This window comes from Erpetoichthys calabaricus, chromosome 1 (assembly GCF_900747795.2).
Source record: "Erpetoichthys calabaricus chromosome 1, fErpCal1.3, whole genome shotgun sequence".
Classification (NCBI taxonomy): domain Eukaryota; kingdom Metazoa; phylum Chordata; class Cladistia; order Polypteriformes; family Polypteridae; genus Erpetoichthys; species Erpetoichthys calabaricus.
Window position 1 is genome coordinate 26,624,550 of NC_041394.2, and position 15,002 is coordinate 26,639,551.

Genomic DNA, 15,002 nt, shown 5'->3' on the forward strand with positions numbered 1-15,002 from the left:
TTTAAATAATGTATCATTGATAATATTCATAAATAGTAACAATATGCAAAGTATATTTGTATATTGGCAACCATACAACCTGATGAATGGTGATGTGTAACTTCAGGCGGCACACAGACTTGTAGTTACTTAAAATGTCTCTAGTTAAGACATCATTTGTGGTCAGCTTTCTTCAGGGCAGGCCACATGCCTGTCTCAATATGGCTGCCGAGCTGTGCTCTTCATTGTGTTGTCCTTTTCAGTTTATGGTGTGTGATGGTCTTTCATCAGTTGAGAGAGTGAGGTAAAGCAAGCAAATTTATAGATTTTCTGTCCAACCCCTACAGCCAATAGGGCGTCATGGTACTTAAAAGTTTCTGATACAAGCCAATTCCAAACAGCCATACTTCAGAACAATGGGGGGACAGAATACCTTCACACCTGCCCTCTAAACCAGGAGTTATGGTAAAGCTTGGCAGTTAGACAGCCTGGCTTTCCTGTGGGGGTTAACTGAGAGACTCCAGCAGATAAATATTAGCCAAACTTGTTTGAAGCATTACTCCCAACCCTGTCGTAAAATTACAAAGAGACTCAGTCCTAAAGCGGTGCAGGGGTTCTTAAACCATCAAACCATTGCTGTCATTATCAATAATGTAACACTAATATTACATTGCTTTGTCTAAGTTACAAATAAAGACATACAAAATATTTATCAACTTGTATGCAAAATTTCACATCACAACACTGTGATAGGCTCCAGCACACCACACGACTCTGCTCTGGATTAAGACGGTTATAAAATGACATGACATGACATGCCTGGAAAAGGAGTATTGGCAAATAGTATGGGTTCAGACAGGGAGGTCATGTTGTACTAATATGCTGGAATTCTTTCAGGAAGCAACAAAAGCATACAATCAGAGAGGTGAATATGATATTACATACTGTATTTATTGTGATACTCAGAAGGCTTTTGATAAGGTACTACATCAGAAATTAGTGTAACCTGGCAATGAAGTGAATTCTGATTCTGAAAGCTGAGTGATCAAATTCAGATGTGTCTATAAGGGTGCAAAGTTGGCACTCACCCTGGAAATAAAGGAGCTATGGTGAGAAGAACTTTAAGAAACTTAGGTGATGTTAAAGTGCTGTTCCAGATGGGCCAGTGCTTGGGCTGCTGTTATTTTGTAATCCATATAAACAATATGAAGAGGAAAATAAGTAGCTGGACTATGTTTCAGGCAATGGTAAACAACATACAGAGATGAGGTGCAACGGCTGTCTGCATGGTGTGAAGACAACAATCTATCTCTCAATGTCAACAAAACCAAAGAGATAATCGTGGACTTCAGAAAATCGTGTCCTGCCCACATTCCACTCAGCATCAACGGTTTAGATGTGGAGATTGTTAGGAGTACCAAGTTCCTCGGTGTGCACATAACTGAGGAACTTACGTGGATGCATAACACCACTAATCAAGAAAGCCCAGCAAAGACTACACTTCCTGAGGCGGCTGAAACGAGCAAGTCTTCCCCCTTCCATCCTCACCATGTTCTACAGAGGCACCATTGAGAGTGTTCTGACCGGCTGCATCACTGTCTGGTATGGCAACTGCAACATATCTGACCGCAAGCGCCTGCAAAGGATAGTGAAGACAGCAGAGAACATTATTGGGGTGCCTATCCCTTCACTACAGGACATATTTTACAAACGCAGTGTTCACAAGGCCTGCAGCATTGTGCAGGACCTCTTACACACCTCACATGGACTTTTCACACTTCTGCCATCCAAGAGAAGATATTGCAGCATCAGAGCCAGATCTGCCAGGCTGCAGGAGAGTTTTTACCCCCAAGCTGTTAGACTCCTTAACACCATGCTGCCCCCTGGGACCTTCCACACGGCCTCAACCACCTCTACAAATAGAACTTTTATACATGCGAGCCACTGTCCTGCCAAGACGAGTGTGCAGGTAGAGAAGAACTGAAAATCTCATACTGACCTTTAAGTATTTTGACACTCTTGATATCCTTCTGCTGTGAAGCATTCTGACCTGTCATTGTTTACATGTCTTAAACAAATATTATCATACACTGATCATTTCTGTATTATCTATATTTATTATTTATTTATTATATTACATATCGTGGGCGGCATGGTGGCACAGTGGTAGCGCTGCTGCCTCGCAGTTAGGAGTCCCGGGTTCACTTCCCAGGTCCTCCCTGTGTGGAGTTTGCATGTTCTCCCCGTGTCTGCGTGGGTTTCCTCCGGGCGCTCCGGTTTCCTTCCACAGTCCAAAGACATGCTGGTTAGGTGGACTGGCGATTCTAAATTGGCCCTAGTGTGTGCATGGTGTTTGTGTGTGTCCTGCGGTGGGTTGGCTCCCTGCCCGGGATTGGTTCCTGCCTTGTGCCCTGTGTTGGGTGGGATTGGCTCCACCAGACCCCTGTGACCCTGTGTTCGGATTCAGGGAGTTGGAAAATGGATGGATGGATATTAAATATCTTACATATCAATATTGCTGCTACTTCTTTGCACAATGTCTTGTCTTGTTTGTGTTTTAATTTTTAAATTTAAATTTTAATTCTATTTTTAATTTATTATTTGCACATCATGTTGTTACACTGTGGACCCTGAGCGTCGCAATTTCGTCTATCTGTATACTTTATCTGTATACTTTCTGTATACTTGTATATGGTTGAGATGACAATAAAGTTGACTTTGACTTTGACTTGACTAGGAGGAGAGGCAGGTCATTCAGAATCACTGAATCATTGTGGACATGGACAGCATACAGGTCTGTGCAGATTTATGGAGGATAGAGTTTAATGTGCAGAAATGTAAAGTAATACACAAAGGAAGTAGAAATGTTAGATTTGAATACACAATGGGAGGTCTGAAAATTGAAAGTAGACTTTATGAGAACGACCTGGGGGTCATACGGGACTCCTCATTATCTACAGCAGACAGAAGTGATCAAGATGGCTAATAGGATGTTAGGTTATCTACCATAATGTGTGGAGTACAAGTCAAGGGAGGTGCATAAGCTGCATAACACACTAGTGAGGCTTCATCTGAAGTACTATGTGCAGCTTTGGTCTTCATGCTACCGAAAAGATACAGAACTGCAAGATAAAGTCCAGAGAAGAGTGAGCAGGCTGATTCCAGGACAGGGCGGTATGATCTATGAGGAGAGAGTTGAACGTTTTTAGTTCAAGCAAATGGAGCCTAAGAGAAGGCATGAACAAAGTGTGTAAACTCAGGTAGGGGCTAAGTACTGTGGATCCCAGCTGTTCCTTTAAAATAAGTTCTACAGTATAACAAGAAAATGGAGACAAGGGTGGAAACTTATTCAGGGCAGTTTTTGGTCAGCCGTTACAAAGTTTTTTTTCACGCAGAAAACCATAAGCACAGAAATTTAGTTATCGAATTGTGTAATGATCTGATATTATTTTTAAGTGCTGCTCCATGGAGTGACCTCACCACCCCATAATGTCCTTTCATTAAAACGACATACTCTTTGGGACTGTAGTGCAAAATGAGTCTAAAACGGGCCAGCCCTCCTCACTATGGAAATTCCCATGAATATGGAAAGTAGCAAATATGATCTAAAAAGCATGATCAGGCTGCCCTGAGTAGCTCTTGTCCAGCAAGCTTAACGTGCATCACAGGTAAATTAATGGAAACAATTAAGTAAAACATTCCAGCAGTACATGTCAAAAACAGGAGTGTTAACAAACAGTTGTCACGATTTAGGCAGTAAACTGATGCTTCGTTGCCTGTTTCTTGAAGAGAAGCCATTTGTATAACGTTGTCACGTCCCTCGTTTCTAAGGGAGGGGTCTCTGGGGTTGTGACCTTGACTTGATTAACAACCGGCATAAGTTTAGCCTTTTGCTAAGCACCTTATCCTACATGCGGATAGTATTCCTTAGTTTCATTTTGATATTATGTCCCTTCTTTTCTTGTATTGCCTGGTTATGACTTATTGCCTGTCATTTGACTTTGATTTTGTCTCTCATCTGGGTTATGGTCTCTATGGTTTTGGTCTTTTGCTTCTCTTCCCGGTTTACTCACAAAGTCAGCTCTCCTGTTTTCCTGCTGTGTCAGGACAACAGTAAGCATGAGATCAAATAGGGAAGGTGATATGTCACTAACTGCGGTGGGCTGGTGCCCTGCCCAGGGTTTGTTTCCTTCCTTGCGCCCTGTGTTGGCTGGGATTGGCTCCAGCAGACCCCCGTGACCCTGTAGTTAGGATATAGCGGGTTGGATAAGCGATGGATGGATGGATATTTCACTAACATGCTAGAATTCTATGAGGAAGCAATAAACAACATGATAAGAGAGGTTTATTTTAGGCTGATGCTTTTATCCAAGGCGACTTATAATATTAGATGGTTATAAATTGCTACATTTCTTTTTCTAACTGGACCACAGGCTGGTGGTCACAATGTGTCAGTAGTTCGATTTGAACCAACAGGGTTTGTAGCCTTAAGTCGTGACCGCTATGCTACACTGCATATAATGTTATTCATCTTGATTTTTCTTTAAACTATGTATGCATAGCGTAGGTGAGTACAAAGTTGGTTCAAATACAGGTAACAAAGGTACTATGAGGTGATGTTGGCAGAGGTGTCTCTTGGCTGAATGGCCTGTTCTGTTTTTTAATGTTCTTACTAGGCGTGAGAAGGTTGAATCCATTGTACATGCTGAATAATAGCTGGTGGTGAGTATGCTGGCTCTACATCACCCTTTCAGTGTTTTCTCTTCCTTTTATTTTTTAGGAATGTTCGCCATATGCTGCCCACCTCTACGATGCAGAAGATGCCAACACCCCCCTGAGGAATCTGCCAGGCTTGTGTGGCGACTACTGCACTGATTTCTGGCGCCGCTGCAGGTCAACAATTAGCCTCCTCCTGACCGAGGATGCGAGGGTGATGGAAATTGAGGGGGACAGAGACAAGTTCTGTGCCTTGCTGGAGCTGAAAGACCCAGAGTATTGTTACCCCAACGTGCTGACCAATGCCGAGCTCAATGCCAATTTGGGAACCGTGCAGGCTGACCCCGAGGGCTGCCTCCAGCTCTGCCTCCAAGAGGTGGCCAACGGGCTGAGGAATCCTGTCGCCATGGTTCACGCCAATGATGGTACCCACCGCTTTTTTGTGGCCGAGCAACTGGGTTACGTGTGGGTCTACATGCCCAATGGATCCCGCGTTGACAAGCCATTTCTGAACCTCACCTCAGCTGTGCTCACGTCCCCCTGGGTGGGAGACGAGAGAGGCTTTCTCTGCCTGGCCTTCCATCCAAAATTCAAGTCTACAGAGAAGGTGTATGTGTACTACTCCATCAACGTGAAGAAGGAGGAGAGGATCCGCATTAGCGAGTTCACCCTGTCCGTTACAGATATGAACATGCTGGACCACAATTCAGAAAGGTAAAAGCACCAGAATCCCATATAGTGTTTAAGTATACCGAATGTCAGCAGGGCCGACAGTCCTGGTATTTCTCTAAGGGTATTTCCTAAATTCCAGGTCTGGTCACATGATAACAAACGATAACGGCAGCTTGTTTGAACAGACACACAACAACATTCACTGGATGTCAGGCGAGGAGTTCTTATGTCTGAATGCAAGATATTCCATCATGCTCTGGTTGGTTCGTGACTCTTCCGTGATTGGATCCTGCTCATTACAATGTCTCATTCCCTGATTGGTCACCCTTTTTATGAAATTGTAGTCAACTGACTACTCATGCTGTGCAATACAGTCACAAGTCGTATACGTGCTGAAACTGCAGAAGCACGTAAGGTCCAATTGCCATGCCACAATGCTCAGTGCTCAGATCGTGCGTGTATGATGCATACATTCTGCAGCTGCTGTACAACTAATTTAAGGAAATTTGATGGCGACATCAGATAACTGGCTTGTGAGACTGCTCACACTACAAGACAGCCAAATGAAATTGTACACCTGTGCGACAGTCCAGTCATGAAAGGCAATCTCCATTGCATCCCCTCTCATACTGCATGTGAAATGAGATGAATGCACAATGCAGGTATACAGACAGACAATAATTTTGTATAATGTTAACATTTACCCTCCTGGGTGGAATTGATGAGTCGCATAGTTTGGGGGAGGAATGATCTCCTCAGTCTGTCAGTGGAGCAGGACGGTGACAGCAGTCTGTCACTGAAGCTGCTCCTCTGTCTGGAGATGATCCTGTTCAGTGGATGCAGTGGATTCTACATAATTGACAGGAGTCTGCTCAGCGCCCTTCGCTCTGCCACAGATGTCAAACTGTCCAGCTCCATGCCAACAATAGAGCCTGCCTTCCTCACCAGTTTGTCCAGGCGTGAGGCGTCCTTCTTCTTTATGCTGCCTCCCCAGCACACCACCGCGTAGAAGAGGGCGCTCGCCACAACCGTCTGATAGAACATCTGCACCATCTTATTGCAGATGTTGAAGGACGCCAGCCTTCTAAGGTGGTATATCTGGCTCTGTCCTTTCTTACACAGAGCATCAGTATTGGCAGTCCAGTCTAATTTATCATCCAGCTGCACTCCCAGGTATTTATAGGTCTGCACCCTCTGCACACAGCCACCTCTGATGATCACGGGGTCCATGAGGGGTCTGGGCCTCCTAAAATCCACCACCAGCTCTTTGGTTTTTCTGGTGTTCAGTTGTAGATGGTTTGAGTCACACCATTTAACAAAGTCCTTGATTAGGTCCCTATACTCCTCCTCCTGCCCACTCCTGATGCAGCCCACGGTAGCAGTGTTGTCAGCGAACTTTTGTACGTGGCAGGACTCCGAGTTGTATTGGAAGTCCGATGTATATAGGCTGAACAGGACCGGAGAAAGTACAGTCCCCTGTGGCGCTCCTGTGTTGCTGACCACAATGTCAGACGTGCAGTTCCCAAGACGCATATACTGAGGTCTGTCTTTAAGATAGTCCACGATCCATGCCACCAGGTATGAATCTACTCTCATCTCTGTCAGCTTGTCCCTAAGGAGCAAAGGTTAAATTAAATCATTGTAGTGTGGATGTATTCTCAGTGAGAACTGATTTGTTTATGTATTATTTTGTATTCTGCTGCTTGTGTATTGATCAATTGCTCTCTTTATGCTGAGCCCATGGGGGTGGGTCCTCTTCCTGACACTGCAGCTTTGAGATTGCCCCCCAGGCCTATCCAAGCCTGTGAAAGTGTTTGTGTTTGCTCATGTTTGTTTGTGTCTCTTTGGATTTTGACCTTTGATATTTTATAAGCACTATGGTTTGTTTCTGTTTTGTTTTGTTATTTTTTTTTTTTTTATTCTCTGGTTTATTGGGCGGCACGGTGGCACAGTGGGTAGCAATGCTACCTCACAGTTAGGACACCCGGGTTCGCTTCCCGGGTCCTCCTTGCGTGGAGTTTGCATGTTGTCCCCATGTCTCCGTAGGTTTCCTCCCACAGTCCAAAGACATGCAGGTTAGGTGGATTGGTGACATTAAATTGTCCCAGATATGTGTGTGAGTGTGTGTGTGTTCACCCCGCAATGGACTAGCACCTGTCCAGGGATTATTCCTGCCTTGCTCCCGCTGCTTACTGGGATAGGCTCCAGTTTCTCTGGATAAGCAGTTAGGAAGAAGGATAGATGGATGGCTTAATGGATGGATGCAAAAACATGAGGTAACACAGTACCATAGAGGCTAACACTGCTTGCTGTCTCATCACTCCAGAGTTCTGTCTCTGAAGGTCCTGTTTGTTACAAATTAGAAAACCATAGTCGTTTCCTGTTGAAATTAATTGTGTGCGGGTCACCACATAGGGGCTGCCAACCTGGCCGGAGCTGTACTGAAAACCTTGCCTGACCGGGTAACCCACAGCATGGAAGGACTGGAGAAGACAGCTTGTGCAGAACATTGTCTCCCTTGGAACACTAGATGGCAGCCCCTCTGGGTTGTGGTATCACCTCAGATTTCCACAGGCGATCCTAAATTGTCCCTAGTGTGTGCTGTGTGTGTGTGTGCCCTGCAGTGGGCTGGTGCCTTGGCCGGGATTTGTTCCTGCCTTGTGTTGGCTTTAATTTGTCTCCAGCAGACCCCCGTGACCCTGTGTTAGGATATAGCAGGTTGGATAATGGATGGATGGATGGTTTATTGACTTTGCTGCTGTTTTTTCAGATTTTGATTTTGAAATGAGAACTAAACTTTGTTAACCTTTGGCTTGCAAGCAATTTTGCTTTCTCTCATTTGTTTTTGCATTTTGTACAAAATTTGTATAAAACTGTTAAGTGTACTTAGTTGTTGTCATTGGATCTAAAGATTTTTTCAAAGTTCCTTTCTGGTGTTATATGTGTATTTTTCTCTATTTAAGGGCTTTGATATATGAGGATTTAATTTCTAAAATGTATATTGTGATTGCAATTGAATTAACAAAATTGTTTTTTGTTAAATTCTTTTTTTGTTGTTTATGCAACACTCTTTGGAATTTATCACGCTGCTGATGTCACAGTAATAATTTAAATATGGCAGTGATCACAGTGTACATTATGCCTTGTGGGGATTTGGGGCAAATATCTTAAGAATACAATAGTGTTGATTAGCGTATTTTTCAAGTAGGCCCTAGTGTTATGACTGTGTTCTAGTTTTTGGCTCTTGTTTTGCCTTCGATATCTGATTATCATCTTTTGATTCTGGAAACCTTTTAGAACTTGGCCATGTTTTGCTTTTTGTGATTAATTTCCTGGTCTTTTAACACTTTTAACAAGAATCCTCCAGGGTCCTATTTTGTCTAATTACTCTGACTCTACCTTTTCCAGCTTTGACTTCATTTTATCCTTTGCAGGCCCATGAAGCCTGCTTCTCCAGTTTGGAGCAGAGCGGAGTTTGGATCTAGGCCTTATACTTGTTATACTAGCATATTAGCAAGGACACTTTTAGAGACGAAACTGGGAGTAAACTCAAATCCATCCATCCATTATCCAACCCGCTACATCCTAACTACAGGGTCACGGGGGTCTGCTGGAGTCAATCACAGCCATCGCAAGGTGCAAGGCAGGAAACAAACCCCGGGCAGGGTGCCAGCCCACCGCATGGCACACACACACACACACCCACACACCAAGCACACACTAGGGACAATTTAGAATCGCCAATGCACCTAATCTGCATGTCTTTGGACTGTGGGAGGAAACCGGAGCACCCGGAGGAAACCCACGCAGACACGGGGAGAACATGCAAACTCCACACAGGGAGGACCTGGGAAGTGAACCTGGGTCTCCTAACTGCGAGGCAGCTGCGCTACCCACTGCGCCACCGTGACGCCCGTAAATGCAAATTCAAAAACAAAAAAAAGGTGAAAACAAAAAATCTATGACAAAGCCATCAAAACTAACCTATGAATCAGAAATCAAAAATATGTGCTTATTTCAAAACCAAAAAAAGATCCTTAGAAGTAAGGATTATTTTTAGCATAAGACAGATCATCAAAATAGCTTTTGGAATCCACAAACTCAGATGAGGAAGTGCCCCAAATGGCTACATTTTACTTGTTGCGTCATTACCAGCAGTTCACGACCTCTGAGGACACGCCCCTAACGACACCAGTGCTGCGCTAGCAATAAGATGAACAAAATGGTGGCAATCGTAAACTAACAAAATGGTAATTAAAACAGAACAAAATAATTCACAGAAACAAAAGTAGTCTCTAATTAAAAAATGCTATTGAGATATTTAGACTCCAAAAAAGACCAAAACGAGTGCAAAAACCTATAAATTGAAGAACAAAAAGTGAGAAAAATAAAAATACTCAACGATGCTAAGCCCTGAGACCTGGTTTCCTGATTAAAAGCCGTTTTTTGAGTTTTGTACACCAAGCAGCTGCAGTACCTGTAAAGCCCCAGACTCTGATGGAACATCCTGTGTAAGTAGGATTTATGGGTGGTAGATTCCGAAATCTATCCAATCGCCGGGTATGGAGAGGTTCTTCAAGATTCTGTGATTTATGACGAGGATTGTGACGACCAGGAAAACAGCACTGACCCTCAGCTAATCTGAATACAATACAATACAATACAGTTTATTTTTGTATAGCCCAAAATCACACAGGAAGTGCCGCAATGGGCTATAACAGGCCCTGCCTCTTGACGGCCCCCCAGCCTTGACTCTCTAAGAAGACAAGAAAAAACTCCCAAAAAAACCTAGTAGGGAAAAATGGAAGAAACCTTGGGAAAGGCAGTTCAAAGAGAGACCCCTTTCCAGGTAGATTGGGCGTGCAGTGGGTGTCAAAAGAAGGGGGTCAATACAATACAATACAGTACAGTACACAGAACAGAACAGTCACGAGAACCCAACAGTGGATTTCATTATTAAGAATTATGTTTCTAGACTTCTCTAGTGCCTTCAACACAATCCAACCTCTGCTCCTTAGGGACAAGCTGACAGAGATGGGAGTAGATTCATACCTGGTGGCATGGATCGTGGACTATCTTAAAGACAGACCTCAGTATGTGCGTCTTGGGAACTGCAGGTCTGACATTGTGGTCAGCAACACAGGAGCGCCACAGGGGACTGTACTTTCTCCGGTCCTGTTCAGCCTATATACATCGGACTTCCAATACAACTCGAGTCCTGCCATGTGCAAAAGTTCGCTGACGACACTGCTATCGTGGGCTGCATCAGGAGTGGGCAGGAGGAGGAGTATAGGAACCTAATCAATGACTTTCTTAAATGGTGCGACTCAAACCACCTACACCTGAACACCAGCAAAACCAAGGAGCTGGTGGTGGATTTTAGGAGGCCCAGACCCCTCATGGACCCCGTGATCATCAAAGGTGACTGTGTGCAGAGGGTGCAGACCTATAAATACCTGGGAGTGCAGCTGGATGATAAATTAGACTGGACTGCCAATACTGATGCTCTGTGTAAGAGAGGACATAGCCGGTTATACTTCCTTAGAAGGCTGGCGTCCTTCAACATCTGCAATAAGATGCTGCAGATGTTCTATCAGACGGTTGTGGCGAGCGCCCTCTTCTACGCGGTGGTGTGCTGGGGAGGCAGTATTAAGAAGAAAGACGCCTCACGCCTGGACAAACTGGTGAGGAAGGCAGGCTCTATTGTAGGCATGGAGCTGGACAGTTTAACATCTGTGGCAGAGAGAAGGGCACTCAGTAGGCTCCTATCAATTATGGAGAATCCACTGCATCCACTAAACAGTATCATCTCCAGACAGAAGAGCAGCTTCAGCGACAGACTGCTGTCACTGTCCTGCTCCACTGACAGACTGAGGAGATCGTTCCTCCTCCAAACTATGCGACTCTTTAATTCCATCCGGGGGGGGTAAACATTAACATTATAAAAAGTTATTGTCTGTTTTTACCTGCATTGTTATCACTCTTTAATTTAATATTGTTTTTTTGTATCAGTATGCTGCTGCTGGAATATGTGAATTTCCCCTTGGGATTAATAAACTATCTATCTATCTATCTATCTATCTATCTATCTATCTATCTATCTATCTATCTATCTATCTATCTATCTATCTATCTATCTATCTATCTATCTATCTATCTATCTATCTATCTATCTATCTATCTATCTATCTATCTATCTATCTATCTATCTATCTATCAAGATGTAGGAAACACAAGGTGAAGTTCCTCTACTCAAAGGAGCTGACGATAAACATTTAACAGTGGAAATCTACTTTCATTTGGTTTAAATAATCTCTTGCTTGTTTTAGTTGTTTTTTGGAGGTAGTCATTGCTTCTTCTTTATGGTTACAGGATCCTCCTGGAGATTGTGGAACCAGCATCTAATCACAATGGGGGTCAGCTGCTCTTTGGTTATGACGGATATCTGTACATCTTTGTCGGAGATGGAGGAAAAGCTGGGGATCCTTTTGGAGCTTTTGGAAACTCTCAGAACAAGTAAATGATTTGATGTTTTTTGGTTACTAGTGAGGCACGCTGTGTGATGGTTCAAAGTTGGTGCCAAGCGGCTTCCAGCAATCAACTGATGCAATGACGTCTGCATGTACAGCCAGTGCAAAACATCCACATAAATTCTCTTTTGCACCCATGATTATGTAGCTGTGACTTCCCTCTGACTCACACTTTATTTCTAGCTTTGATTTCATGAATGTCCCTGTTAGTATTCTGCCCAAGTCTGCTGCTTGTCTATAATTCATTGGTGACAAGATGAGCTCTGGCATCCCGCAACCCAGACTACGATAAACAAGAATCAAAACATTGAAGATGGGTGAATGACACTGAATTCCACCATCTTTGGCAGAACATTTTCTGGCAACTACATCCTGCATTTATAAGACACTTCGTTAATGAACATTTTATGTTTTCTAAAGTATGGAGTATTGTAATGCTGTCCATTCTACACAGGACCAAGAGTGTCCATAAGGTAAAAGAAAACGAGAAACCTACAGGCAGGTTTGATAGAGGCCATGTCGGTTAACATAACAACAATAACAACATTTGTTTATTTCAATGGCACATTTATATAAACTGGATGTAGCTCAAAGCACTTTATACGATACCAAAGAAAAGGAAAACCAATTAAAATTAGGTAAGAATAATAATGAATATGTAACTATAACAAATCAATACACACTTGTTTAAAAAACAGGACTGGCATGTGAGGTGAGGCAACAAAGCAGTCGCCTCGTGCAACACTTTGTTAAGATCAGAATTTTTAACATAATGACATAATAATAGAATAAAAAGTAAAATGTGAACCTTAATTACGTATCCTGGAGCAAAGTAGAAAAAAGTGGCGATGGTAAAAATGACTTGAAAAATCTGCAAGAGCTGCATTTGACTCAACAGCCTACTGCAGTTCAGAGTGTCACAGTCCTGTTTTGCAAATCCAACATGACAGTGTACTGATATCAGTCCTGAACACACAAAAATGAATAAAAATGGATAAATTGGACCTAATAGACGCACTTGAATACCAGTTAAATGATTCTTTACCATGTGGGATGTTTGTGAATTGCCCAAAGAAGCTTTGACTGCTGAGTTTGTCTGTAAGACTTTCTCAGAAAAATATGCATTTGAAACTACTTTTTTGCCTTTCACATTTCTATAAAAATAATGTATTCATATCAGTGAAAAGTACATTTTTAAACCACAGTGCTAGTGTTTTAAGTCAGGGTAGATTTCTAATTAACCCCCCAGCCTGCCAGGTTGCTTGCAGTGATGGTAATAATACAATTATTTTTTTAACCAGCATTTGTAAACAGTAACCATATAAATTACATTTAGGATTGTGATCTGATTTGAATAGCCTAGTAATAACTACTAAATTCAGTTGAATCAAAGTATAATATTTAGTACTAATCATTTATCCATGACTTCCATATCTTCACAAATGGGACAATGTGTATTTGTATATGCAAATAAGACAATATCATCATCCAGTCAATGCTTGGTTTCAGTTTTTGCAGCTATTGAACTTTTTTATTTATTTATTCATTCATTTTATTTTTTGTGTGTGTGTGCTAGGAACAGGAGCAGATATGAACAGTCCAATTTATGAGATCATTGGTAGTGGTGGCCTACAGAGGATGGCATTTACTGAATTTTAATGCAAGTATTAACATAGGACCATTATATAGATTATGCCATTTTGTAAAATTATGTTAATTTCTGGAATCTGTTTAGGTGACAGTCTCAGTGTCTGTTAAGTTTGTTTAAAGGGCAGATGCTTTTTAGCTTGCAGGACAGTTTGAAACAGCTGAGGCATTCCGAGAAGCCTGCAGCGAGAGCGACACAGCCGAGTTTCCTTTTGTATTCAGTATCATTTTCTACATTTGTATTGTTTTTAATGCATAATTGTTAATTTAAATGGATATTATATTTTTGTCGTCTAAGGATATGGTACTTTGGTGGGGTCGATCGGGGGGCGGTGCATAGAGTTGAGGATGAGGGTGGGAAATAAGCAGCACAAGTGCACCTTGCCACAGGTGGCATTATGTAACATGCCAGCAGTTATAAATAGAAAATATAATTAGTAGAACGGTAGAGTTCTTATATATTGTCTTGTTTCTTAACTCTTATTAAAGATGAGTTCAATGCTAAGGTCAGATGGCCAGGAAGGACAGAAAACATTTTAAAACCTAAGAAATTTGACAAACGAGACCATACCATTGTTTCCATCAAGCCCATTTGTTTAGCTAAATTAGCCATTAAATATCTCTCTATCTCTCTCTCTCTCTGTTTCTATCCATGAAGGTTTCTGCTTCAACTCCATGTCTCAGTAGTTTGTTCCAGAGTCCCCCAACTCTTTGCCTTAAGAAGTCCTTCCTTGCTTAGGTCCTAAATGCACTTAATTTCCACTGGTGTCTTTGAGTATGTCATTCACCTTTAAGCCAAAAGGATGTTGCTGGATCTACTTTATCAATGCCTTTTTAGGATTTTAAATACCTGAATGAGTTCCTCATGCAGTCTGCTCTTCTCAAGACTAAACAGATTTTATTATCTGAGTCTATCAGAGTAGGAAATGTCCTGGGATGCACTTGGTTGCTCTCCTCTGCGCAGCCTCAAGTGCTGCTATGTCTTTCTTGTACTGTGGTGACCATAACTGCACATGATATTCCAGATGTGGACTTAGTAGTGCATTATGTAGTTTGAGCATAACATCGCTTGACTTAATTCAGCAGTTTTTATGATATAACCTAATATTTCTTTGCCTCTTAAATTATTTCTGTGCATTGCTTAGTTGATGAAAATGTTGTGTCAACATAAACCCCTAAATCCTTTTCAGTGGTTGCTCCCTGTATGACAGGCTCTCCCATCTTCTTTTTATAATTGACGTTCCTTTTGCTCACACTTTGCACTTTAAACTTTTCTACATCAAACTGCGTTTACCAGGTTAATGCCCAGTTCTGAAACTTCTCCAGGTCTTTTTGAATTCTTTTTGCTGCCTGCCATTGTCTGCCATCACTCCAATTTTAGTGTCTTCTGCAAGTTTCACAAGTTTACTTACTATACAAGAATTAATTACATTAATATAAATCAGAAAAAGTAACAGT

The 15,002-nt window shown here is 42.2% G+C and overlaps 1 protein-coding gene across 1 annotated transcript in view; it reads left to right on the forward strand.

The window, feature by feature from the left end:
• The window catches only part of si:ch211-136a13.1 (HHIP-like protein 1), a 143,345-nt gene that overhangs the window by 38,572 nt on the left and 89,771 nt on the right, over window positions 1–15,002 (forward strand). The window contains exons 2-3 of the mRNA XM_028796507.2: window positions 4,760–5,409; window positions 11,740–11,883. Of these exons, the coding sequence (XP_028652340.1) occupies window positions 4,760–5,409; window positions 11,740–11,883 (794 nt within the window). The remainder of the gene's footprint in view (window positions 1–4,759; window positions 5,410–11,739; window positions 11,884–15,002) is intronic.